Genomic DNA, 26130 nt, shown 5'->3' with positions numbered 1-26130 from the left:
CTGGACTACAAGGGAAGTGGGCATCAATGGAGTCCTTCTCTAGAGCCCTGGATAAAATCCCAGAGACTGATGTCTAATCAATAGAAGGGAGTATTTGTAGTTTGGGGTTGAACTGTGGGGTGCTTGGTGCTCTCAGAGTTGGTGGTTTTCTTGCAGACATTTCATGACCCAGCTAAGGAACATCATCAATACTAGAAGGGATTGGCGTTTGTGGAGAACAGGAGGAGGAGGAGGAGGAGGAGGAGGAGGAGGAGGAGGAGGAGGAGGAGGAGGAGGAGGGCTGTGGGATCCTTGGTGCTCTCTGAGCTTGGTGGTTTCCTTGCAGACTTTTCATGACCCAACTAATGCACTGATATTACCTAGCTTGCTAATGAAAAGTCTGCAAGGAAACCACCAAGCTCAGAGAGCACCAAGGACCCCACAGGACTTTCTAATCTCATGGAGCTCAATTTGAGCACCACCCTCTCATTTTAGCCCCCTTACAGGTATCAGGGCAACTCAAATAGCTTCCACTGGGTAGCGACCAGAAGCTGGAGATCTTAGTGCTTGCTAACCTACTTAATGAGGGGTGATCTTTCCATCACAGCAGGGGTATCCACAGGGTTTGGCCAAAAATCAAGAGGATGGCCACAGAGGTGGGGATGAAACTCTGCTTTTCTTCATATGTGGACACCCTTATCAAGAGGGTGAAGGTTTGTTCTCCTAGCTTGTGGGTTGGTTAAGGGGACGTCAAGTTGCTCTGAGGGTTGGCATCATGCTTAGAAGACCCCCACACACATGTGTTTTGAAGAAAAGCCACACAAATGCTCATCAGGAAGTGCACCAGCTTTAATTGATAACTCATTTTCCAGATTCACGCAATACTCCAGACTGAAAATGAACCAAATAAAGCTAGGTTTGCACACAAGCCACTAAACCACCCAAGGGTCACCTGGTGAGTAACGGAAAACCATCTTCTTCTTCTTCTTCTCTTGAGAGTCCCTGGACCAGTATAGACAAGATTGGTCTGAACAGATACACTATCATAAATGTCCTCCTCCAATGGCATCTACTCTGGGATGGGAGGCAGATGTTCTTGATAGGAACAACAGCCTTTAGTTTGTGGTGGCCAAGAGCCTTGGTGGAGCAGTGGGCTAATGCCTCCTTAAGTAACACCAGCTGCCTGCAATTAGTGCAGGTTCGCATCCCACCAGGCTCAAGGTTGACTCAGCCTTCCATCCTTCCGAGGTAGGTAAAATGAGGACCCAGATTGTTGGGGGCAATTAAGCTGACTTTGTAATAATGCCGCTTGGGGGAGGGGGTGAAAGCCCTAATAAGCAGGCATATACATAGAATGAAGGCTACTGCTAAGCTTGTATGCCGCCCTGAGTCTTCGGAGAAGGGCGGGATATAAATGGAATTAAAACTAAAAAAAAAAGATCAGAATCCACACAAGTGAGTGTGTAAAAAAAAAATAACCATGATTTGGACAGAAGAAAGCCATAAGTTTCTCTTATGACCCTTGGGATGTCTCCCACCCATTGAGTTGAGCTTCCCAAAGGCAACATTTTTATGTCAGTTCTAAAAAAGGCCCTTAATTTAGCGTCTTGAGTATGGATCTTTGCTCATCAGGGTCTGGTTGAGGGTGATCTTCAGCCTAGGATGTGGCCAAATTCTGAGATTTGCTGCCATCGTGTGGCAATTGCCAGCCTGCAAACTATTTTTATATTATTCCAAAAATGAGATTAGATTCGGAAACAAGCAACAGGTGGCAGTGGATGGAACATTGTAAGCTAATAAAGAGTGGCTGAAGGTCCTGTTTGAACAGTCCTGGACACCCCCAAGATTAGGGATCCCCAGGAAGCCAGAGGTGGCAGTTTTCAGCTGGGATTGAAAACTAGAGACAGGGAGTTTTCCACGGAACTGGATTACTGCACACCGTCGGGCAAAACTCAAGACACGTGAGAGCGTCTCTCTGTCCCTTTTCCAAAAATGAAAAGACAACCACAGGGAAAAAATAGCGTCAGAGAAGATGGTGTTTCACTACCATTTGGCTGCTTTTCTTAATTACAGTTCTGTTATTTTCAAAAGTCCTTGGAAAGTCTTTTAATAAACAAAGGTCCATTTTGAAAAGTGCAAACTGGCCTTAGCAGGGATACCTAGAAAACAACAAGAGTTCAACAGTTAGGGGATAATATTCAAGTATAACATCAGGGCTAGGAAGACGAATGGCATGATTATTATTAATTTAGTAATTTGTATCCCGCCTTTTTGATTATTTTTAAAAATCCCTTGAGGCAGCAAACACATCCCACACACCTTCCCACTCCTCCTATTTTCCCCAGCACAACAACCGAATCCATGCTGCTTTATAGAAGGTGCAGCGCAGCAGGTGAGCCATCGTTTCGATAGCCCATTCTCTGGTTTATCTCCAGATCGTATAAATCAGGGGTAGGCAACTTTGGCTCTTTTATGACTCATGGACGTCAACTCCCAGAATTCCTGAGCCAGCTGGCTCAGGAATTCTGGGAGTTGAAGTCCATGAGTCATAAAAGAGCCAAGGTTGCCTACCCCTGGTATAAATCTATTTCAACTTCAGTTTGGTTCAGTTTTTTAAAAAAATCCAATTCAATTCAGTCAGAGTAGAGCTGGAAGGGTCCTTGGAGGTCCTCTAGTCCAACCCCCTGCTCAAGCATTTCAGATACCTTGTTCAAGATTTTTTCTAACTCCCAGGAGATTTTTTTAAAAAAAAAAATCAAGCAGAGATGATGACACTTGGAAGAAAGAAATCATATTTACCATTTCCCTCGTGAAAAACACCATCTGCCTCCCCCCCCCATCTTGAAAGCACTAAAGAATCAAAATATAAACCTGGACAGACTTACCTCTGGCTCATATTTTGCAACCCAGCTGAACCAGTAAGACAAGCCGATCGGGAATGAAACAGCTCTTGGACAGGCCCAGAACTTCTCTCTTGCTCCAGGAGGCCCAGCAGCGAACCATATTTGTCATCCGACATGCCGTCTTGCGCCATGTGCAGATCAGAAGTTGGGTACCTCGAAACTGTGGTCAGACATGGATCACCCCCAGAAGCCGAGGGCCAGAGCTCAGCGGTGGTGGCAGGAGAGGTTCCCTGGAGAATGGAAGGCTGGTAGACCTCCACCGCAGGAACAGCACGGTTTTCGTCCGAAGCGCACAGGTTCAAAGGGGAGGCTGGACAATAGGGCTTGGTCCAGTGGGGTGGAAGACCCCACTCATGAGAAGGTTGGTGGTTTTCTGTTGAACAAAGGCAAAGCAAATTCATTCCAGTTCCAAAGTGAGGTGCATCACCTTTTTCCAGTGGTATGTATGTATGTATGTATGTATGTATGTATGTATGTATGTACATATATATGTATCCCACCTTTATGATTTATACAAATAACTCAAGGCAGTGAACATATCCAACACACCTTCCTCCTATTTTCCCCACAACAGCCCTGTGAGGTGGGCTGGGATGAGAGAGAGGCTGGCCCAAAGTCAATCAGCTGGCTTTCATGACAATTCCTTGTTTTGGCATTGAGAAGGAAACTCCATAGCTTGATGGCAAAGTCTATGTTTCATGTAGAAGATCCTTCTGGGAGAAGCTACAACCTTTTGATGGAAGCTAGGTTCTCCAGATCAACCAAGATATCAGTATGTTACCCTTGGGCAACAATACACCCCTCCTTGACTCTACTTTATCATATGAACCTCCAAAAGGCTGAGTTTTAATTGGGTTTTAACTGGGGTTTTACATGTTGCAGGGACTTAGTTTAATCTTTTTTTAAATTGGTCTTAATTTTTGTATTAATGTTTTAAAATTATACCCTGTAAACTGCCCTGAGTCCTTCGGGAAAGGGCGGTATATAAATTCAATAAATTAAATTAAATTAAATTAAAAATTCCTTCTAGACAAAAGGCAGAGTAGAACCCACTTCATAACAGCAGCAAAATCAAGTAGATTATAATCCCTGATGTCTCTCTCTTTGCAGAAGCATTTTTTAAACAGCTGCTCACCTATTTATCAACTTCCTATGGGGCAGTTGGGCACGTACGCTGTGATCTGAAACAGAATCCTTCTTGGAAGAAGTCTGAGTTTGCCTTACGGCAGGTTGAGGAAAAAATGGGAGAGAAAAGGGTGGAGTGATATGATTGGCACAAGGAGGTTAATCTCTAATAAAGTGACCTTTCTTTTTGACAGAAATTAGATTAGGAGTCTCCCTGGGCTTGACACCTTCACTGGGATTATTGGCTCCAGGGATAATGCCGCAGGTGGAACAGAAGTATGCTTCTTCTAAGTGTGATCCACAGACTTGATGGACCGCTAGGTATTTTTCTGCCATCAGTTTTCCATGCTTCTATGGCTTTCGGGGTTGGTAAAGAAACCTACAACTGGGCCAGTGTTGAAGAAGAGTCTTCTATCTAAGGAATGAGTGCCAATTTCATCTTTACCACAAATAGCAAAATATCCTGGGCTGATTTAAGGAATAGTTTTCAAATTTCTTGACCTCCATTTCCCAGGCATATAGTGTATGAAAGGCTGTGAGACCTATAAGAATTTTAAAACCCTCTTAGTCACAGCTCAGCTTAAACCGTGTCCTTCAAGTAAACAACTACTTTTGTTGAATGTCAATACAATTATACCTGGAGAAATCTATTGTCAATAAGGAATCACGGTTCTTTGTTGAATGAGTTGCTATCTACGAAATAAATAGAACAAGCCATGGCTCACCGTTGTTAATAAGGCCATCTTTGGCACTGTTGTTCCTACTCAGATCCTGAGGGTGTTTGGTGACATTCAAAGCTCTAGAGAAATGTTCATCCACCATGCTATTAGTGTCTCCTTGGAAGTAGGTCAATACCATGTAATGGGCTCCCCATTCTGTTTTCACTGGCTGCTTGGTTCTGCTCAGCTTTGTGGAATTATTCTTTGTCTCTTCCATACCTGGAAATAACCTGGAAATAAATGTGACACAAGAAAGATGTACATGGAGTTGATGGTCCATCCTATGGATTATTTCCTGCTCCCCCTTCCCAAGATCATTGCTTACTCAGAGTTTATGTTTGGGGTGTTCTAATCTACTTGGAGAAAATGGGAAAGAGAGAAGGTGTGAGATCAGTGTTCAGGTATCTAAAAGTTCCAGAAAGAAGATGGAGTTATTTTCCATTAGCACAGAAGCAAGGACCAAAAATTAGCTAGTATATTTGTAGGTACCACAAGTTTATTTACGTATAAGGAAAAATTTCCTTACAGTAAAATATATGTAATAAGGGAAAACATAGTGGAATATACCTACTGAGGCTATGGGTTGTCCATCTCTGAAGGCTTTAAAAGAGGTTGGATGGCAACCTTTCGTGGAACTGGTTGTCCTATACAATGCAGAAAGTTGCTTTAGAAGATCCTTGTAGCCTCTTCCAATATCACAGTTCTATAATTCTATGATTATCTGGGACACTTCAACAATTGAAGTTGTGGGGCTGCCCTGCCTTGGTGCCACATTCCTTTCTAGGAGAACACTCCCAACTGTAACGTTCTCAGGGACCATCAGGACTTAATACAATATGCAAAGACCAATCAAACCAAGCATGTGAGTGTAATGGCCAACATGTTAAGCCCCTGCAATTACTGGTGTTTTGGTCAATGTGACTTGTAAAGCATGGCTTATGGTTTAGCTTATTGTGTAAACACAGGCAATGGGTAGGACTTGCATGGGAATCCTAAGCAATTTTTAAGTGGCACCTCAAGGACTTGGTAACTCATCCTTCACCGAAAATATTTAATGTGTCTTCTTGGTTGTCTGCCAAGAGAGCCCACAGATGTGCAATCCAGTTCTTCAGAAAGGACAAAACTGTCCATACCAATGACTAGAGCCCCCATCTTGTAGGAAATATAGCCTAGACCTGGAGACACGTGACTTTGGGAGGCTAGTTTCCTCCAAGTAATTATCTTTTTGATTTCCCAACCGGTACCTGAGATGAAAATAGTTCTTCCACAAAAAGGGGCAGCAGAATTTAATTTTCTTTTTTTTTTAAAGTACCAGAAGCTTTAAATATAAAGTCAGCTCCCTCGAGATTGAGGGTAAGATCCCAGCATCCGTTGTCCACGAGGACTAACAAATGTCCCATTCCAGATGTCCACAGAACGGCCATCTCCTTCTACTGCCTCCCTCTATGGTTAATATTCCTTCCAGGTCAGGAACAAAGATAGGTGGACTTTAACCTGTCGAAAGTACTTGATTATAAACCAAGATTCACATGATCAAAGTAGGGTAGGATGCTGAAGAGATACACAATAATTAGTCCAGAACTAGTCAGGTCTACCCCAATTTTTAAAATGTCAACCATACCATTAATTGGAAAACACAATTTCAGCTAAACTACTGCATCTCGGTCAACACGTTCCAGAAATTGTAGCTCTCCGCTAAACACGTCACATCTCCCGTAACTCTGCTTAGACGTCTCCATTTGATGCATCTTGTTTGGACTAAACTTTGGGATTTCCCCCAAACCTCTGAGAAAGAGGAACTCAGAAGCTGCCCTGAGAGTATTTTCCATACCTTAGTTCACTTCATGCTGTGATTCTCGGAGTCCACTGCTCCTAGGGCGAGCTCTGTAGCAACTCAACAACAAGGAGAAGGGCACCAGAGAGTACTAGTAGCTCCGTTCTGTTCCTTTAGCAGCGACTGAACTAGGCGTATCCTTCAGGCTCGCCAACAGGAATGTGTGAAATGCACCCTGACAAGTCAACCAGGTTTAGAGGTTTCAGGAAAGACGACAATAAAAAGGACTGTTCAGGGTGCTTGTAAAAGATAGCTGGCAACAGGCTGGGTCTCTGGAGGGAAGATCTGTTCCCGGTGCTGCAAGATGGACGTGGCTCGAATTTTAAAAGTCCAGCTTTCCTTTTATAGGTGGATCGGTGCCGTTATTTATGCTTCCCTTGTTAACATTCTCCTGTTTAATTTCCTTGTTGTCGTTCCTCATTTAGACTGGAAAGTTATTTGCTACCAGCCTCTAATTCCAGGGATTATGTGATTGAATTGTTGAATATATACAGGTAGTTCTCAACTTAAGTTCGTTTAGCGACCAAAGTCACAATGGCACTGGAAAAAATGACTTATGACTGTTTTTCTCATGACCATTGCAGCGTCTCCCCCTCCCCACACGGCCTTGTGATCAAAATAGACATTTGGCAATTGACTTTTATTTATAACAGTTGTAGTGTCCTGGGGTCATGTGATGAGCAAAGTCAATGGGGAAGCCAGATTCACTTAACAACTAATTTATCAACTGCACTGACTCACTTAACTTTGGTGAGAATGGTCCTAACATGGATCAAAATTAACCAGACTCACTTAGCAACAGAAATGTTGGACTCAATTGTGGCCACAAGTCGAGGGATGTTCAAGGCATATATTGCACCATGCCCCAATTTGCCTCTCTCTCAGTATGGCTTGAACTGAGTCTTAACTGCTGGAAACTACCTGAAGAGAAATATTTCAGCTCGAGACACAAATTGGTGATTTTCAGCTTTTAAGGTACTTTTTGGCCACATGGGGAATTGTGAGTCGATATCCAAGCTTGAAGTGGAGAAACGCTGCTTTTTTTAGTGGCAGAACGCTGGGTCCAAAAGACTTACATAGGTGTGTTGTAACAAATACCGATTCCGCCAGTAGTTGATGAATAAAGTCTGGATGAATGCATTATGACTTCATATAATTCTATACCAGCCTAGGAAGGAGGCCTTGCTTAACAGCGTGTCTCGTATTATGAAGAATTTTATATGTAATTTGTAGAACGAACCAGATCAGACTGGATTTTAGACTTGGCCCTAGGTTAACAGAAGTAACAATTTAAATAAGAAGCCCTATTCATTTCTAGTTTTAACCGTACGAAATTCAAATTAATTCACTTATCCCCGAGTAAATCCTTGTGCTGTAAGGAAACTATAATTTGCAACCGCAGGACTGAACAATGCAAATTAAATGAAAAGTTTGAGTCCAGCAACGCATCAAATCTTCTCAAGTAACTGTATTTGTAATGCAGTCATGTGAAAACACGCTAATATATAGAAATAGCATAGCCAGTTCTAAGTAAAAATTGCTATAATTCTTCTGAGATTAAACCCACAAATACTTTATGGAAACCTTTACAATAATTGCAAGTGTTATTCTGTCTCAGAAACATTAAGCCCAATAAATATTTTATTAGGCAATCCCCACCAACACCACCACTTATTATGATAAATTGTACCAGGCTCAAAATCTGGAATTACATCATTTGAAGATGATTACAGTTTGCAAATAGAAACCACACGGAATACCACAGATAGGCAGAGTATATTCAGGTCAAAATGGCTTCTAAATAATTAGGAGACGTGAGGAGTTGGAAGGAAGCAGTCAGATATATTCTCCAGAAGGACAACAGCCAGATTTCCCTAAGAAAGGAATATAAAGCTTGGAAATGGCAACCATCTATTTTAAGCTTTGATCCCTACGTCCTCAAGGGCTGTAAATACTAATTAGGTCTACTCTGATATTATTTTCCTCCACAAATAAGGCCACAGAGGCTTTGTAATGGAACGATAATTTAAATTCCAGAAATATTTTATTTGGAACTATCACACTAGCTCCTAAGTTGTGCAAGTTTCACTGACCTCATTCACTGTCGTCATATATCGCAAGAGAAAATCCAGGACAGGGTTGTGCGTTAAAACATTGCCACATATTTCACTGGGACAGATGACAACCTTTTAAGAGGTTTACTTCTAACATCTCGTTTTCAGTGAACTCAAAATTTCAGTGTTTTAAAGGTGGTGTGCCAGGTGCTAGTGGTGAGTACCTTTAAGACAAACAGCTCAAAGGCAACACAAAGTATTTGCAAGAGATGAATTGATGACAAATTCAAAGTACAAAACTGGTACATTAAGCACTTAGCTTTATTCTACAAAAGATTATTCAGCAAAGTAGCCCATTTTTCATCAGTGCAGATTCCTAAAGGGGTCCAACGAGATGCAACAGTCACCCATGTTGTATTTCACCTCCAACCATTTTTCTTTCTCCCAGCCAAAAAGATAAAAGCCTCAAATTCCACTTCTAACTTTGCTACAGTTGGAGTCAACAGAAAATTATTTGTGTAATCATCCATCTCGAGTAATGGGGGCCAAAATCCTGATTTAGTTTTCTACAAACTACAATATCTTTCACCTAAAACAGTATGAAGCATCTGATTTCCTACGCTTGCATGCAAATGGAGAGCAGGTGTGCCATTATCGTCACAATAAAAGCAAAGGTTCTCCCCATTAAGTGTACCTGAAATGGCTGAAACAATCATTTCATTATTTGAATATGTAGTTAGAAGACCACAGAAAGTAAATTTCGGCAAAGCATTGGAAAGTCTTGCCAGCAATTAAAAAACAAAGAATAATTTTAAGCAGTTAATCTCTACAAAAAAATTGTTTAAAAATCTGAGAAACAATTTTGGAAATGAATCTCAAAACAATTTTATTCGTAGTTATCTCCTATAATCAATCCAGTATAAAAAAATACAGGCTTCGTACACTTGGTCTTGACAAATGCTCGAAACACAACTATAGTTGAACAGTTAACACCGGGACAAGGCAGGAATCACACCTCCAAACAATCATGCGCTCCACATGTTTCCAATGAGTTAATAATCAAACAAAAATTTAGAAAGTGAAGATCAGAATTAATCTCATTTACATTCTTTCTCCCCGTTTATTACCTAGCTTCCCTCAAGCGTGGACTTCTATTAACGAAAAAAGGACATGAATCACAAGGAACTTTACACACCAGAATAGCATCTTCAGACCTTGATCTTTCGAATCTTCCTCAACTGCGGAGAATGCGGATACATCTTCAATGATCTGCTACTTTAAAAAAATCAATTAATAATCAGGAAAACCAGCTTTTCCAAGCCCATGCCGGTGCATCCACAGTAGGCAAGAATCCGTATCGTACAGGGGGAGGATTAGTAGGCTGGGAGGAGGTGGCATTAGAGCAACGACGACGAAAAGCGTTCATACCTGGGTGTCTAAAAGATTATGGTGTAGTTCAGGGGAACTGGGGAATTTGTACCTACTTCACACGTGGATGGACTCGACACTGACAAGCAAAGGTGGAACTTAAGACAGCTGGTCAGTTCAGCAGGATTCTTGGCAACTTATGACACATACGCAGCTTCAGTCACAGCCAGACATGAAGATATATGAGAAAATATATATATATATATATATATATATATATATATATATATATATATATATATATATATATATATATATTACACACACACACACACTAAATACTGCTTTTAATGCAATACTTTAAAAGCACGTTGGTGACGTCCTAACAAGGAAACATGCATATATATATATATATATATATATATATATATATATATATATATATATATATATATATATATATATATATATATTCATTCATTCATTGGAGTGGAGCTTGCAACTGCATCAGGAAAGGAGAAGAAAGATCTTGAGGGGAGCCCGCCATCATGCTTTCGACAAGCAGCGAGTGGCATTAAGTCTCTGCTTCTTCATCGCTGCCCGCCACGCTGCTGTCGGTGGATGCCGTGACATCTTCGCTGGCTCCTCTGTGGGCATCTCCTCCCTCGGCGGCTTCGGCCTTTGCATCACCTTCGGCGGCCCCGTTATCTTGAGAGGGCGGGTCTCTTTCGGCCCGCTGTGGGCCACTTTCTGAAGAATTTGCATCCGGCGGCTTTTTAGGCCGTTCTTGGTCAGGATCCCCTAAAAATTCTTGCCATCCCTTCAGTCTTTCTTCTCTTTCCCGGGAGGTTTCTTCAACCTGGGGGTGGGACATGTTGGCAATTGTCAATATTTGAGAAGAAGAAGGGGGAGGGAAGGCACGTTCTGTTTCATGATCAATAGTTTTGCTCAAGGGATCAGAAATCCCTTTTAAAAGGGATTTCAAAAGCCAAGCACAGAGCATAAAGATGTCCTCTTAAATAACTTAAGTTATTCTTGTTTTTGAATCAGTCAAGACTCCCACAGACTGTCTGGACGATGTCCCTGAAATCTTCTTCATAAGATTTCAGAACTGGTTTGCCATTAACACCTTCTTCCTAGGGCGGAGAGGGAAGGACCGGCCCTAAGTCGCCCAGCTGGATTCATCCCTAAGGCAGGACTAGAATTCAGTTCCCCCAGTTTCAACCCTGTGGTCGTAACTGGCTCCCTTCATTATTCATACTCGCATCTTTCGTTAAAAAAAACCAACCTTCATTAAGCCAAATATACCTGATAATCAGTTACACCGTCCCACGTTTCCACGGAGAGCTGCCGTCCACCAAACCATCGCCCATTGAGTGCCTGTTTGCAAACATCAGCCTCTTCGGCTTCCTTAAAGGATATGGATGCTACTCCATCGGGATGCCTCTACAAACACAGGGGGGAAAGCCATCAAGTTAGATCTAGGCATCGCCCGTATTTAAGAGAAGGCCCCATTTCAGGATCACAAGCACAGTCCTGGGACTCACAAAGCATGACAAAACTGCCTCTGTTCTTAAAACTGCCACTTTTAGAGAAAAACAGGCACTGAAATCATTTTAAGTTGCCTAGCATTTCACCTTTTCCTGGTTATTCTTCTAACACCTCCCCATAAGAATATCTGTGTTTTCCAGAAATCTAGTAACCTTTCTATGTTATCGTCTGATTAAACCGCTCAATTGTCCAATACAGCACTGGAGTGGGTAATATTTTAAAACTTCTTTTAATTTTAAAAATGTTGCTGCTGTCCTAAGGCTCACGACACAGACATAATGTTTTATAAGGGATCAGCCATATGCCAATGATACATTGAATAATGAACTTTGAAAAATTAAAAATTATGTGGGGTTCTTCATCAAACAGACGATTCTAAATGGAGCTTGGCTGGTGTGGTAATTATTAGTGCTTTAGTAGAAGAATGTCACAAAAGTACAAGGCAAAAGTAGGACTGTGTATTTCTGATACATACATCAAATATAATGACTTTCTTTACTTGACCAAATTTTTCACATTCTGTCCGTACATCTTCTCGGATCTCATTTAGCACTAAGGGGTCCTCCTGGAAAGACATTTTAAAGACTATTTTAAAAACGCATCCAACCCTTTCAGAAAGCAAAAGCACTTCACAGGACAATTCTGGCACGCTGACAAATAAAATGAGATACCGGACAACCTTGACTGAATTATTGGCTATGCACAGTTCAAAAGCTTGTCGGGTTCCGTTTTCATCAACGCTCAAAAGCACAGATTGAATGGAAAACGTCATCCTTTAAAGCTGGAACTCTCTTTAGCTGATCCTAGTAGAAACTGAGGGCCTGTACCACGACTAGGAAACCTTGCAAACTTCAGGCATGTTGGACTACAGGCCCCATGACTCCCAGCCTTTGGGTAAATATAGAGATGATCAGATAAAGAAGCCCTGGTGGTGCAGTGGTAAAAGTGCAGCATTGCACGCAAACTCTGCCCACCACCTGGAGTTTGCTCTCGATTGACTCAAGGTGCAGTCAGCCTTCCATTCTTCCGAGGTCATAAAATGAGGATCCAGATTGTTGGGGGCAACATGCAAATAATGTATACATTGCAAACCCACCCAGAGTGTGCTGTAAAGTACTACAGGGCGGTATAGCCTTGGTGGAGCAGTGGGCTAATGCCTCCTTAAGTAACACCAGCTGCCTGCAATTAGTGCAGGTTCGAGTCCCACCAGGCTCAAGGTTGACTCAGCCTTCCATCCTTCCCAGGTAGGTAAAATGAGGACCCAGATTGTTGGGGGCAATAAGCTGACTTTGTAATAATGCCGCTTGGGGGGGGGGCGAAAGCCCTAATAAGCAGGCATATACATAGAATGAAGGCTACTGCTAAGCTTGTAAGCCGCCCTGAGTCTTCGGAGAAGGGCGGGATATAAATGGAATTAAAATAAATAAATAAATAAATAAATATAAGCCTGAATGCGATTACTAAATACATTCAGAGTATGTCCCGCTGGAGGGTAACATTGTGCCTTCAAATACAGGAGGAGCAAATTAAGTGGCTGGATACGATAGTCCAACAGCCTCAGCCAGAAGCAGCCTAAAAATGGAACGGTCCTTTCTAACTTTAGCTGGCCCTATTACACCACAAGCACTTCTTGGCTTGCGATGGCTTCATGTGTGCCATCTTTGGGAGATGATGCGTTCCCAGGCCTTTGGGAGGGATTGCAGATTGTGAAGCCCTGTTGGGTTGTTACCTACCTCAAAATCTTTGGGATGAAACATGTTTCTGATGATGATAACTCGCTCATGTCGCAATCTAACACTCCCCTCTTTCTTCTCCGGCCGCCAATCCAGCAGTCTAATGAAATGAAGCAACATTAGGAGGTGTGTGGGGGGGTCTCTCTTCATTTTCTAAAAGTATTTGTTGAAAAAGAAATTGGATGTTTCAGAAATCAAGAGCTGGCAGAATTCTTCCCCCCCCCCCCCGTTAGTGAAAGGCAGTTCCCCAGCAGCATTGAAACGGATGTATTATCTATAAGCCGCCTACATGAAAAATAACTTGACATTGAAATCCACATTTTATTAGGAGCTGTCCTCCTGGGTAATTTGAGCTGCTTTAAAGATGAAGGTTTCATTCATTTCCTATAAATACAATCCTTTTAAGGGTTTAATGAAAAGGCCAGCCTGACCACATTTTCCACAGGCAAATACAGTGAACCTCAAAAGCAAAACATTCTTATCAAAGGTTCGAGGTGTCTTGAGAAAGAGCCACACTTTTGTTGCTGAGAGAGCTTCTTTCTGTAATCTTTGCATTTCTTTTTCTTCTTGCTGGCATCGTACTCCCCCTTGAGCTGGAACTGGGCAACTTCCACATGCAGTCTGTAGCCTCGGATTTCTTTTTCATCCAGCAATTTCAGCGCAAGTTCAACAGATTCTCTCTGGAAAAAGAGACAGAGAGAGAAAATCTGGTTTAAGACCTCCCCTTCCCACCTAAACAGACAAAGAAACAACACTTGGGACAGACATTAAAACATGCTTCTCATACATTTCATTGAAGTCTGTAGGAGTGCCCAGAAGTTAAACTAAACTAATTTTAAATAGAGACTCAAAGGGGTTGGAGATCTATTTTTGCAATAACAACTGCAACCACAGGATCACCATGAGGATATGCTGTGACAGAGTAAGCAACTAACCTTTAAATAACAACAGAGTCCGTCACCTTTAAGGTTTCCCTCTTTGTCTTTGTAGAGCTTGATTTTTGGTTCCTCTGTTTGAAGATCGCGCATAATGATGCCACATTTTGACATAACGTCTACAAATTCATCTTTCGTGATATCTGGTGGTAAACCTAGAAAGGTAAGATTGAACAGCCACAAATGCAGCAACAAAACCAAACTGAACGTTTAATGTCACAAGATTGTTGGGGTTTTTTGGCCACCCTGGTATCTTTTGTCTATTCCCCCTCGTTCGGCATGGCCTGACAGCTTTTGCATTTTGGCAGCATTGGATCCCAAACTGCGAGGGGAAAAAATATAACGCCACTAAAGGACAATCGTAGTTCTATTTTCTAGCTCCCAAGTTGGATATAAAATCCTTAACGCAGTTCTGCAAATTCTGCACTCTCCGTTCAAAATGTAAGCTTTGAAACCCATGGACACGTTTGAGGTGGACCCTGGGAGGTATTTTGTCAGTGTCAGCAGGCATCTGTTCCTTGGATTCAGGGAGGATGAAGAGGTCTACAGCACAGCCATTAAGCCTGAGAGCTGACACCTTTAACAGAGCAGAATGAGATCATGGGAAACAGCTCAAAGTCACTGTGTGCAGCCAGGCAGGGAACTCTCTCCTTTGGACGTGTCTTGTCTATCAAAGGCAGAAGCCTCTGCCAAGAGATCGCAAGCCAGTCAGGACAGCACCATTATGGCGGAGGCTTCAGAAATATTGTGCATTTTATAAGCATTACACAGCTAGGAATTGGGAGTCCATATCAAACATGGCAAAGGTCCAAATGCTGCAATGGGCACTTCCAGATATAGCACTAAGGCATTTTACCAATCAACTACATAGTCATTACGCCACGCAGCCAATACTGAGTGATCAAGGTGATCGTCTAACTAGGAAGTAAAAAAGGAACATGACTAGAATTTATTTAGAGGCACTGGCCTCACATTTAAAGCATAGGAAGACATCCATCCTCATTAAAATGGAGACAAATTTCAGTTCAAGAGTGGGAAACCAAAGTGGACAAATTGACTACAAAACCTGCATGGAGTTGTGTGGCAACTTTGCCATTTTGAGGCACTTCACAAATAATTCAAATATACAGAACCAGATTTTTAAATAAATGTGATACTTATCACTCTTCCCCTCCATTTAAACTTTACTCAAAGCCACCGGCATCATTTTTAATTCCAGAAGCAAAGATTTTATGTGACATGAAATCTTTAAAATGATATTCAGGGGCTTGAATCCATTTCACAGGAGAACCGGATCGCCACAGCCATTCCATAACCCAGCTTTCACAACCAGCAAACATTCAGAATGGCTCCTCACCTGTCACATAAACATTTGTATTTTTCTGTTCTTCAACATGAAACCATCCTAGAGGGGAGATGATGATAAGTTAGGATTGCACCTCTAAAGAAAAGAGAACAGCTCTTCAGACTAAAGTTCACATCAGACTCCTGGGCTAAACAGCCTGACCTAGTATAAATGGCACTTTCCTATCTTCACACCTATCAAGCTTTAACAACATTCACAAATTCCTACAAGTTGGCCATAATTTGATCCTTTAAAATTAGGCTTTCTGAGTCTGACCGGCTCTAAGGATGCTCTGCGTGACCGCCCACACAAGCTCAACTCCGCAGGAAGTTGAACAGCAGACTACTCCTACGTCATGCACAACGGAGCCCCTTGCCTGCTTCGGCTTTTCTCTTTTCTCCTTTTTGCTTAGGGTCTGTCGGCAGCAGCTGCGATGGTTTCACTTCTACCGGCGGCTGAGCCTTGGCGGCCTTGGAATCCGGTGCAGTTTTAGATTCCGTCTTTGCAACAGACGCCGAAGTATTGGAGCTTTCAGTGGGAAAACCATAGTTAGCATGGTACGTTGCCAAGAAATCTTCAGTGATCTAAAAAGATATTATCCAGGAAACCAATTAGAGACCAAATTAAGATTTAAATGTTATTGCAAGTGCCCGAGGTGGCCTAGATCATGTTCTATTTTTAACCGTTCATAATGGCACAACAACTGATAGGCAGCTTAGAGAGATAGGCAGGCCTTCACAGGGTAAAAGGATGCTACTCTAGAGATACTACAGAAAGCCACTCGGAGCACCAGCAGCTGTACATATCTTTGAGACCAAGTCATCAAGGAGCTGCAGTGTGTTTACTTAACAGATTCCCTGAGAGATTCTCTCTGTTTCGACATCTAAAACTGCTAACAACCAGCCAAATTTCTTACAAATATTCTTCAGAGTTTAGGGAAGAAAGTCGAGAGACTTTTCAGGGGCAACTGCTCATCACTTGATTCAGTAGCAGAACTGCACAATGCAAATGCAGTCCACCTTAGATGCAACTAGCCTGTTAGCCCTGGGTCCAGATGACCATTTAGAAAACAAAGTAAATAATTCCTGGAAGAGTGAGAAGTTGGAATCCACACCTTTTAAAGTTGCCAAGATTGAGGAACACCAACCTACTGAATTGCTGTATTCCCATTTGAGAGACTTAAAAAGCTAAAGTATTTGATGTTTTCATTGCCTTTCCTTTATCTATTTTTTATAAGGCAGGTTGCCAGAGAGATAAGGAGGGTCAAAAGGACAGCAAGCCAAAGGAGCAAGAAAGAAAAATTGAGGATGGCCAGGAGGGCTCATCTCAAAAAATGGCATTTTTGCCCCAGGAAATCAGGATGATGATGATGATTTGCAGAGTCCATTGCTTACTCAGCCTGAAGTTTAAGACTGGATTTGGCACCTTTATGGTTTACATTATATAATATATATTATATAAATTTATATGCCCACCCTCTCGCTCTCTTCAGAGCAACTATCAATTTGTAGGCAGATGATGCAGGCATTACTATTCTAAGCATATACATATATTATATATGTTATATATAATATAGATAGATAGATAGATAGATAGATAGATAGATAGATAGATGTGATGGATATATATGATAGATATGATATGTGTGTGTGTATATACATACATACACACACACACACACACATCAATGCCTTTAATGAAATTATTTGGTTTGATAAGGAAGGCTAAAGGACTGGGCGACCCCCCCTCACAGGGAGGCTCCCCACTAACAAAAGCAAGACTGTTGCAGCCTGAACACCAGAAGACCGGGTCCCCCCACAAGCCCCCAGCCCAGCCCAGCACTACAATGCCCATCACTCTCCGCCGACAGGGAAACAGGCAGGGGCAGATGCCCCCCCCGGGCGCAGGGGCTTTGGATCCCCCCCCAGACCCCACCCCTGCGGAGGACGGGGCCGGCGGCCCGGCCCACCTTGGGGAACCAGGCCTTCTTCTCGCGGTCCCACTCGTACTGCGTGCCGTCGGCGGGGTCGGTGTAGGTGAAGGCGTCCTCGGCGCCCTCGCCCTCCTTCCGCTCGTAGAGCTCCTGCAGCCGCAGCTGCTGGTGGAAGTCCTCGTTGCGGTCCGAGCCGCCGACGCTCATGGTGCCGCCCGACTCGCCGCCGCCGCCGCCGCCGCCGCCGCTCACCACCAGGCGCCGCCCGGGCCCGGCCCGGCCTGCAAACGCCTCGCCGCGGGGCCCTCCGGCGCTGGGGCGCATGCGCGCACGGATCGCGCACGGGGCCCTACTGCGCACGCGCGGCACCCTCTGCCGGCCAGGCTCCCTCTCCGGGTTAAAGGGAGGAGGGCGGCCGCGCTCGGAGGCGACGGAGCCAGGCCGGCTCGTCCATCCCGCCGCGGTAAAACCCGCGGGTTCTCGCCTCCGCTGGAGACCTGGCGACTGCGCAGGCGCAGAAGGGCTCTCTCTCTCTCTCTCTCTCTCTCTCTCTCCCCCCCCTTTCGCGTCGGCCGGAAGTTAGCGTGCAACCCCAGAAGCGCTCCCCTGCCTCGGTCTCTCTCTCCTCCTGTTCTTAGCGTACCAGCTGAAGGGAAGGAGCCCTGCGCAAGAGCGGAAGTCGCTTTCGGAAAGAAGGCGGGCCTAGGCAGCCAACAACAACAAAGGCAGCCAATGAGCGTCGGAGCTGAGCAGTCCGTTTGTGCCTGCGGAGAAGGGAAGGCCGGAAGGAGTTGAGAGCGAGGGAGCTTAAGTTTTCTCTTTCCTAAACAAACAAAGGAAAAGTTCTTCCCAGTTCTCAGATTTGATCCACTTCCGCTCCAGGCAAAGGGGGGGTCAACAGGACAGGTTGCCCATACAGTTCATAGGGAAGAGGTTGACTACAACTTCCATCATCCCCAGCCTGCATAACCCCTGTTTGGATGAAATGGGGGTTGTACTATAAAACCAAACCAACCTGATGCGATATGGACCGTCTGGGCAATGACTCCCATCATCCACAGCTCGTGGATGACAGGGTTGCAGCCTCCTACAGCCAGTGGCCTCAGCAGAGACAGGGAGGGGGTAAAAACCAGCCTCTCCAGTGGAGACAAAGAAGATATTCTGGGGTCTTTAAAGCCGTCTTTTTCAAACTTGGCAACTTCTTGTTAGTTGCGAAGTTGTGTCTGACCCATCGCGACCCCATGGACAACGTTCCTCCAGGCCTTCCTGTCCTCTTCCATCTTCTGGAGTCCATTTAGGCTCACCCCTCCTGCTTCAGTGACTCCATCCAGCCACCTCCTTCTCTGTCATCCCCTTCTTCTCTTGCCCTCAACTTTTCCCAGCATTAGGCTCTTCTCCAGTGAGTCCTTCCTTCTCATTAGGTGGCCAAAGTATTTGAGTTTTAACTTGGTTGATGGGAAATTCCGGGAGTTGAAGTCCACCTGTCTTAAAAGTGGCCCAATTTAAGAAACACTGCTATTGAGGAAAATTCTGAGGCTTCAAAGCCCAGATGTACTGTTTTATTTATTTTCTTGCTAATGAAGCCTTAGAGGAATGGCACCAAGAGATGAAATCTCATTGCCTTTGTGGCTGAAACCTTCAAGCCTGTTTTGAAATCAATACGGAGCAAAAAATATCTTGCTGTCATACCCAGCAGAATGGTAATCCAAATGGAAGAGGGAAGCCCTGGTCCAGAAGGGCCTTAAATCACCACCCAACGAGCCGACAGAAGGACTTGCTGGAGATGTAATTTTAGATTGGTCAATAACCTTTTGCCTTAATCTACTTTAGTACCGGCTGCCTCCTTAGAGATACTCTGTGTTCACACTTCCAAAATAGAAGTTTGAAAAACAACGTCACAGTTTTGGCCCAGAGATTGTTTTATTCCTAATGCATAGATCCAAGCTGAGTTAACATTTTAAGATGACTGATTTTTATGATCTTAAACTGAATGGATCAGTTGCATATTTCAAAAAACTGAATAGCATCAAAATTTAGAGTTTAGTGAGTTGGAACGGTTTCAAAATATTAAGAAAAGCAGTTTAAATCATTCATTAGCCATAGGAACTCAGAATGCATTGCGATGCTATAATAGTAAGGCAGTAAAATACCTGGCTTCTTTTGAGCAGTGAAAGCTGGAAATACCAGCTCAGTCCAGTTGGTTATTTTTACTTGTGTAAAACTCTAAATGCATTCTTTTAATGTTAGACTCACTGAGTTCAATGGCACTTATGAGAAAACAGCTAGTGGTTTAGACTGCATTGAAACCAGTAGCATTCCAGCTCTGTTGTTTTTTACTGAAAGTACAATAAAATCAAAGGCAATATAGTTACAAATCAATGTGCAGATGGTGATTGCATTGGTTGGAGGAAACGTGCTTTATGTTGTTTTTAAAGTTTGGTATATATGATCCAGCCACAGTGACACATAATGGTTAATGACATGTGTTGAACCAACTGTGTTAGTGAACAAACCACACTACAGCAAATAATAGGTTAGTGAGGGATGTGAAACAAATCAGTAGGGAAATGTGCAGTTCATCCAGGCTCCAGCTCAGAAATTGCACCATGGGGAGCACAGTAAAATCTAGTGCTTCTCTTCCTCCCTGGTGTATTCCAGCGTCAGTAGAAACAACCCAGCAGTTGGTTTCTTATTTAAGTGGGGATTCTTCCCGCAGCACACCCACAGGATCAATGCTGTAACCAAAATCCGTGGAAATATAATATCTCCAGGCCTCCAATTCATTTGAATAATGGTAGAAATTGTGGGCAAGAAAGGGAGGCTTCTAATGAGATTCATTAAGATTGCAATAGTTAAAGAAAAAGCTAAAAAACAGAGTTCTCCAACTCACAGTATGTTCCGAACTAAAAAAAATCGTGCCAAGCTCATCCTGAAAACAAGTATTGAATGTTACCATATGCTAAGCAATCACTATTGATGATAACCCTAAACCCATCTGTTTGATGAAGATGGTCTCGTAACTGGACAGGGGTGGAACCTCATAAAACTAGAAATTGGTTGCTTTGGACTCTGTTGATTGTGGTGCTCTAACACTGGAGGTTTTTAAGAGATTGGACAACCGTTTGGGATGGTATAGGGCTTCCTGCCTGAGCAGGGGATTGGACTAGATGACCTCCGAGGTCCCTTCCAACTGTGTTATTCAATAACAACACATAATAGAGAATCTGTTACCATTTTCCGTATTGAAAGCAAGCTTTATTAGGGCTTAATAATTTAAATTTCACAAGTTTGCAGTACAATGGAGGAGAAAAAAGCCTGTTTAAACAATAAATGCAAACCTCTTACTTCATTAAAGAAGGGGCAAGGACATTCTAGGTAGTGCTTCACTTAACGGCCAGAGCTGGAACCAGAATTTTCTTCACGAAGCAATGTGGCTGTGAAATGAGTTATGCCCGATTTTAATGACCTTTTATGTCACAGTTGTTAGGCTAGTCATGCAGTCCTTAAGCGAATAGGGCTTCCCCCATTGACTTTGTGTGTTGGAAGCGCCCTGAGAAGATCACAGCTGATGATGACATGACCCCAGGATGCTGCAACCGTCATAAGTACACTGATCAAGAGTATGACCACCTGTATCTCTAAATCTCCTTGAATGCAGAAGCAAATGTCTCTGGAAGCAGAATATGAAGAGAGCGGCTTATTGGCCATTATTTGCAAGCAGTATATACTTGGTGGGAGTATTCCGACGGTGCATGGGCCACTTTATGACTGATTGTCACTAATCCCCTTTTTTTCATGAAACCTCGGTACCTCTTTCTAATGCAAGAAACACTGGATGGAAACTAATCAAGGAGAGAAGCAAACTGGAACTAAGGAGAAATTTTCTGACAGAACAATTAATCAGTGGAAGAGTTTGCCTTCAGAAGTTGTGGGTGCTCCAACACTGGAGGTTTTTAGGAAGAGACTGGACAGTCACTTGTCTGAAATGGTATAGGGTCTCCTGCCTGAGCAGGGGGTGGGACTAGAAGAACTCCTAGGTCCCTTCCAACGCTGTTATTCTGTTAATGCTATTGGAGCTGCTAGCCAGCCCTTTTCTTCTCCTGCAGTCTCAAGAGCTCATCCTCCAGGTTAACGGACTCTTGACAGGCCTTTCCTTCCTACGCAGCTTCCAATGTTCCGTACCCTGATCTAAATCAAGTCAAGTTTTTGCTTCTCCTCCTTGCAAAGGCAAAGGGAATATGCTGGTTTTGATTAAGTTGAACATGCCTGGGAGGGCAGCTTGGGAGGAAAACCATGTGAAACGAACTGCTGTGATTTGCAGGAAAAGTTTTGTGATGCTGCGGTGTGCTATCTTACAATGCATTGAGAAGATTTCTACTAAGCACAAGAAGCTCTCCTCTACATTCAGCAATTTTCTAGATCTTGCTGGGCAGTCCAAGCGGGACGATGATCCTCCAGTACAATTAAACGCTCTCCTCTTCTTTGGTGATGCTATAATCTGTGAGCAAAGTGACACTGATTTCCGATCCTGTGACTGACATGGCTCTGCTTGGGGTGTGGCTCTGAGTCAGGCTGGCTCTTCTGACGGGCACCTTTGCTTTGCAACACAAGATTTCCTTCTTGAAATGTTGGCGGAAGCTTTTACTCAGCCAGTAGAGAGCAAAGGGGTTGACGCAGGAATTGCTGAAGGCCAACGCCCGGGAGAAAATGGTGGCCACCAGATGGAAAGTGGACGTGTCTATGGAAGTGTGGTAGGTGAACGAACGGTACAGGTAGAGGATGTGATTGGGTAGCCAGCAGAATGCAAACAATCCTACTAAGACCAGCACGGTTTTGGCCACTCGCTTGCGGGATTCAATCTAAGGGGGGGGAAATACGTGCAAATTATTGTTCCTGGTTTCTATGTAGGCTTCTTAAAATAACCCAACATCAACATGGCAAGAAAAGATAAATGCTGCTAATTGATGACGCCAATGAAAGGAAACTTCTGTGCTTTTTTTTTTTGCTATAAACCAATAACGACAACATATAACAGTTCATCCAGGCTATCTGTTGCTTGAGCACTGCTCTGAAAGTTAGAAAGCATGACCCATCAAGTATCTTCTTATGTTCTCCTACAAGCCTGGTAAATATTACCAACACTGCATCCAACATGTTCAGCTCATTAGTGGGATTTACAGAAAGGAGTATTTAATCTTAGTAACTGAAAAATATGGAGAAGAAACTCGCTATTTACATAATGGCAAGTGGAAGATTTCTTGAGAAAACCATTTTGGTATAGAGGATAAAGTACTGGATTAGGAGCAGAGGAACCTGAGTTCCAATCCTGCCTTAGTGATGGACGTCAACTGGAAAATGATGGGCAGGGTTGTCCAACCTTTGGTGGACTTCAACTCCCGGAATTCCCTTGAGGAGTCAAGGACTGACTTAGAACTGCCTAGGTTTAGCTTCTTCTTTTCATAAAAGCTGGGCTGGATTACTGCTGCTGCTGCTGCTGCTTGTCAGAGTTTTCCCTGAGGTACAAGCTGGGAAACATCTCCCCAGTTCCTTTCTGCCACTTATCAGCAGAAAACCAGAGCTGGGTGTAGCCTGCCCTTGATAAAAGCTGCAAAGAAAACATGGTTTGTGCAACACAAGAAGAAGGGAAAAGGGTTCTACAGTTGTGAGGGGGAAAAGCCAAATTTGCTTTTCTGGAGTTAAATTCCAGATTACTACAGATTAGGGATTCAAACCTGAAGCCCACCTCAGCCGCCCATCTCACAAAAATGACTGGGTGGCACACAGTGAAACAATAATGCTTTCTCCCCACTGAACTTTCTTGTGGGCCACATGTGCTTCAAACAGCACCTCTGGATTCCAAAACAGTGATGCCATTTTGGGACAAAACATGTCCGTTTGCTCAACCTTTCATAGTCCACCTTGAGTTCTTTTTATGACACCCATTAGCCCACATGCCTGTGAACATCCTGCGGTTGAGTGATCCCACTGGGTTGACCTGCGTGTTTTCCAGAAGACCTATCTCTAAGAAGAACACCTGTTTCTGTTTTGAAAGGCCCATATATGTAAGAAATGCAGACTGGACATTTTTGCCTACCTGTTTACGAGCATGACCCTGCTCTTCTGCGGGCATACTGGATGTACTTTTGTAGAGCGTCCTGGCAATCAGAAAGTAGTAGATAGATATGATGGCCAGGGGTAAGATGTAGAAGATCAAGAAGCAAACCAGCGAGTGGACCTCCTGCAGGACACGTTCAGAGATGGGATACGGCGCACAGGTTTTGAGGGTGGTGTTCTTCTCCGGCATGTGGAAAGTATAGAGGTCAGAAGATACGGCTTCTGGAGCAGCCAATAACATGGAGACGATCCAGATGCAAGCAACTTTACAGCAGGTCTTCAGAACAGCATCCGAATGGAGCTCCAAAGGTTTCACAATAGCCTTGTACCTACCAACACAGTTTGTGTCAGGTCTTGGAGGGCTAATGAAATGACCACAAAAACAATAGAACAGGATGGTCTTGAACACAAGTGGGTAACCTTCAGTTGTGACAATTTCTGAGGAAAAATGCTCAGGGAGCAGGAGAATGATGGAGCTGGGACCTTCAGGGTTTCCCCCTCCTCTGTTTGTGGAGGGTATCTGGGGTTAGGGTGCTTTGTTTTTCAGACTACGTTGAGTCTCTCTCTCTCTCTCTCTCAGGGTTATACAACAGTCTCTGTGCTTCTTACCTCAAAATGTGCAGGGAAATTAAAATATACCATAGATTTTCAGTGACCTTGCTCAGAGAGCCCATGAAGCCAACACAAAGGTCTTCTAATGACACTGCCACCCTCCAAGCCCTGGGTAGGTGTTATCTTGCCCTGGTCCAGACGTTCAACAGCTAAATCTTTGATGCTACTTATTATTCTTGGGCAAATATATTTGTCCTCTGAAGTGCCCAAGTTTAATAAAAGCCAGTTGATTTAGTCCAGGAAATTAAAACTTCTTTGAATCTTAGGCAACGGGCCCCAGAGGTGTTCTAATCATCCTGACATTTCATTTTGTATTTTTGTAAATTGCTTTCCCACACCACTAGGTAGCACCAAGAGGCAGCATAGATTCTCTTTTTTTAGGCATTTTGTTTTTTCCAATATATCATTATTCTTTCTCTGGCTCATTCATTTCTCTGCTGCGCCGTAAATAATATTATTTTTAGATGTTAGCAGTGAATTTTAAAGAATTTGCTTCAAAAATTTCCTGATTCTCCTCCATTAGGAAAAACAGAATCTATCACAGTGACTTTCCGTTACTTGGAAATGAAAAGGAACCTTTTAAATACTGAAACAGCCTAACAGATAAGGAGATGCTCAACTGCAGTGATTTTGCTCAACTAGAAAAACAAATCTTCCAAACCGTAGCCTACACTCACACAAATACACACTCTCCCACGCATCAGAATTTGCATCCATTCCTAGTCAGAAGATGTCCCAGCGGTCAACTCTGTGATCAGATAGGAATAAAGAATGCAGGGTAGTGGAAATATCTGTATTTGGCCATTTGATGGTCGGGTCAGTGGACTAGCATGGTCCAATCTTGCCTAGGAAGTTTAATTTCTTACAATGCCTTCATGAAGAGTGAAACGCTCAAAACTCACCTGTCAGCACTGAGGACTGTGAGGGTGAATACGGATACCCCCACGGAGGTTCGTTGAATAAAAGACAGGAGTTTGCAGCCGATTCGTCCAAACAACCACGTATCCACGATGTAACAGGCAGCGTCAACTGGCACGCAGGTCAAGAGAAGGAGCAGATCCCCAAAAGCCAGGCTGGTAATGAAAATATTGGGGACCGTCTGCAAGGACTTGATCTTGAAGAAGACTTTGACAAGGATAACATTTCCTAGAAGACCCATAGAAATGATGGAGGCGTAGGCTGCGTAAATGCTACAGAGAGTCCCCAAACCAAGGGAGGCATCTCCAGACCAGCTTTCCTGGCCTGTTTGGTTGCTCAGTAAGGAAGCCAGCTCTTCTGTTGAGTTGATACCTTCATAGAGATCAGCATTTCTCATCAGCAATGATGACCGCATTTTTTGAAGAATCCGAGTGTAGTTAAACTGATAGGAAACCCTTAAAACTCATCCCATGTCATGTCCTGTCCATGAACATGTGAAAAAGATGAAGAGAGGTCCAACAGATTCACCAGAAAATCAACTGCTCAGGAGATTCAACCCTTTTCATCTTGCTATGGAGTCACCAAGCATGATAAAGACAAATATGCATAGATTTCACTGCTGAACTGTGTGGGAGGTAGAAAAGATGGTTGGAGGTTTTCCACCCCCCTTTTCTCTCTCTCTCTCTTTTTCTTGTTTGAATACGCTTCAGAGATACTGTGGGTGAACGTGGAGATGAAGAGATGGAGAAGAAAATAAATTCAGATTGCAAAATATGAAAAGAGGCGTCAGTCTTGAGTTTCTTTATATACCCTGGCTCACTGTTCTGTCAGCAGGTTTTCCATTACATTCAGTTTTTTCTTGACAGTTTATTTTATTTTATTTGCAAACTGAATTGACAGGATTCAGAATTCTGCCTCTTTGAATAACTGGGATGTAACAGTGGGTAAAGATGAAGCTTCTGTCACAAACTAGAGATGACAGGCTTGAGAAGCAGAAAAGAAGAGTG

The 26130-nt window shown here is 43.3% G+C and overlaps 3 protein-coding genes across 7 annotated transcripts; all 3 read right to left on the bottom strand.

The window, feature by feature from the left end:
- Positions 1-812: 812 nt before the first annotated feature.
- On the bottom strand, positions 813-7808 carry VGLL1 (vestigial like family member 1). 5 transcript variants are annotated; one of them, XM_083372266.1, is made up of 6 exons: positions 6558-7808; positions 5294-5370; positions 5052-5079; positions 4733-4956; positions 2865-3255; positions 813-2138 (listed from the first exon to the last, which is right to left on the bottom strand). In XM_083372266.1, exons 4-6 carry the CDS (start codon positions 4941-4943, stop codon positions 2126-2128), a joined length of 615 nt encoding a protein of 204 aa, XP_083228392.1. In that variant the 5' UTR covers positions 4944-4956; positions 5052-5079; positions 5294-5370; positions 6558-7808; the 3' UTR covers positions 813-2125. The 5 variants fall into 5 exon arrangements, with proteins under 5 accessions (XP_083228392.1, XP_083228393.1, XP_083228396.1 ...); XM_083372267.1 differs by lacking the exon at positions 5052-5079 and adding an exon at positions 5084-5131 and having other exon boundaries at positions 5298-5370; XM_083372270.1 differs by having other exon boundaries at positions 4733-5370.
- A 1675-nt stretch (positions 7809-9483) lies between these two features.
- HTATSF1 (HIV-1 Tat specific factor 1) lies at positions 9484-18119 on the bottom strand. Its single transcript, XM_083371764.1, has 9 exons — positions 17516-18119; positions 15923-16130; positions 15559-15606; positions 14202-14356; positions 13783-13946; positions 13267-13366; positions 12009-12098; positions 11291-11428; positions 9484-10841 (listed from the first exon to the last, which is right to left on the bottom strand). Exons 1-9 carry the CDS (start codon positions 17801-17803, stop codon positions 10557-10559), a joined length of 1476 nt encoding a protein of 491 aa, XP_083227890.1. The 5' UTR covers positions 17804-18119; the 3' UTR covers positions 9484-10556.
- Positions 18120-21920: 3801 nt separating this feature from the next.
- On the bottom strand, positions 21921-25538 carry BRS3 (bombesin receptor subtype 3; the record flags this gene model as incomplete). Its single annotated transcript, XM_083371854.1, has 3 exons — positions 21921-22338; positions 23574-23922; positions 25108-25538. 3 exons carry the CDS (start codon positions 25536-25538, stop codon positions 21943-21945), a joined length of 1176 nt encoding a protein of 391 aa, XP_083227980.1. The 3' UTR covers positions 21921-21942.
- Positions 25539-26130: the final 592 nt, after the last annotated feature.

The sequence above is a fragment of the Vipera ursinii genome (assembly GCF_947247035.1).
Source record: "Vipera ursinii genome assembly, chromosome: 12".
NCBI lineage: Eukaryota > Metazoa > Chordata > Lepidosauria > Squamata > Viperidae > Vipera > Vipera ursinii.
Note: the sequence above shows the minus strand (reverse complement) of the source record. Positions and strands in the feature narration are given on the sequence as shown.

Coding starts and splice junctions, on each gene's coding strand:
- HTATSF1 (XM_083371764.1), bottom strand. CDS start 17,803: ATGCGCCCCAGCGCCGGAGGGCCCCGCGGCGAGGCGTTTGCAGGCCGG. Junction 14,357..15,558: donor TACAAATGTTTATGTGACAG/GTGAGGAGCCAT, acceptor TTACCTTTCTAG/GTTTACCACCAGATATCACG. Junction 12,099..13,266: donor TTCATCCCAAAGATTTTGAG/GTAGGTAACAAC, acceptor ATGTCTTTCCAG/GAGGACCCCTTAGTGCTAAA.
- VGLL1 (XM_083372270.1), bottom strand. CDS start 5,006: ATGGACCATCAACTCCATGTACATCTTTCTTGTGTCACATTTATTTCC. Junction 3,256..4,732: donor AGATGGCCTTATTAACAACG/GTGAGCCATGGC, acceptor TTTGTTCAACAG/AAAACCACCAACCTTCTCAT.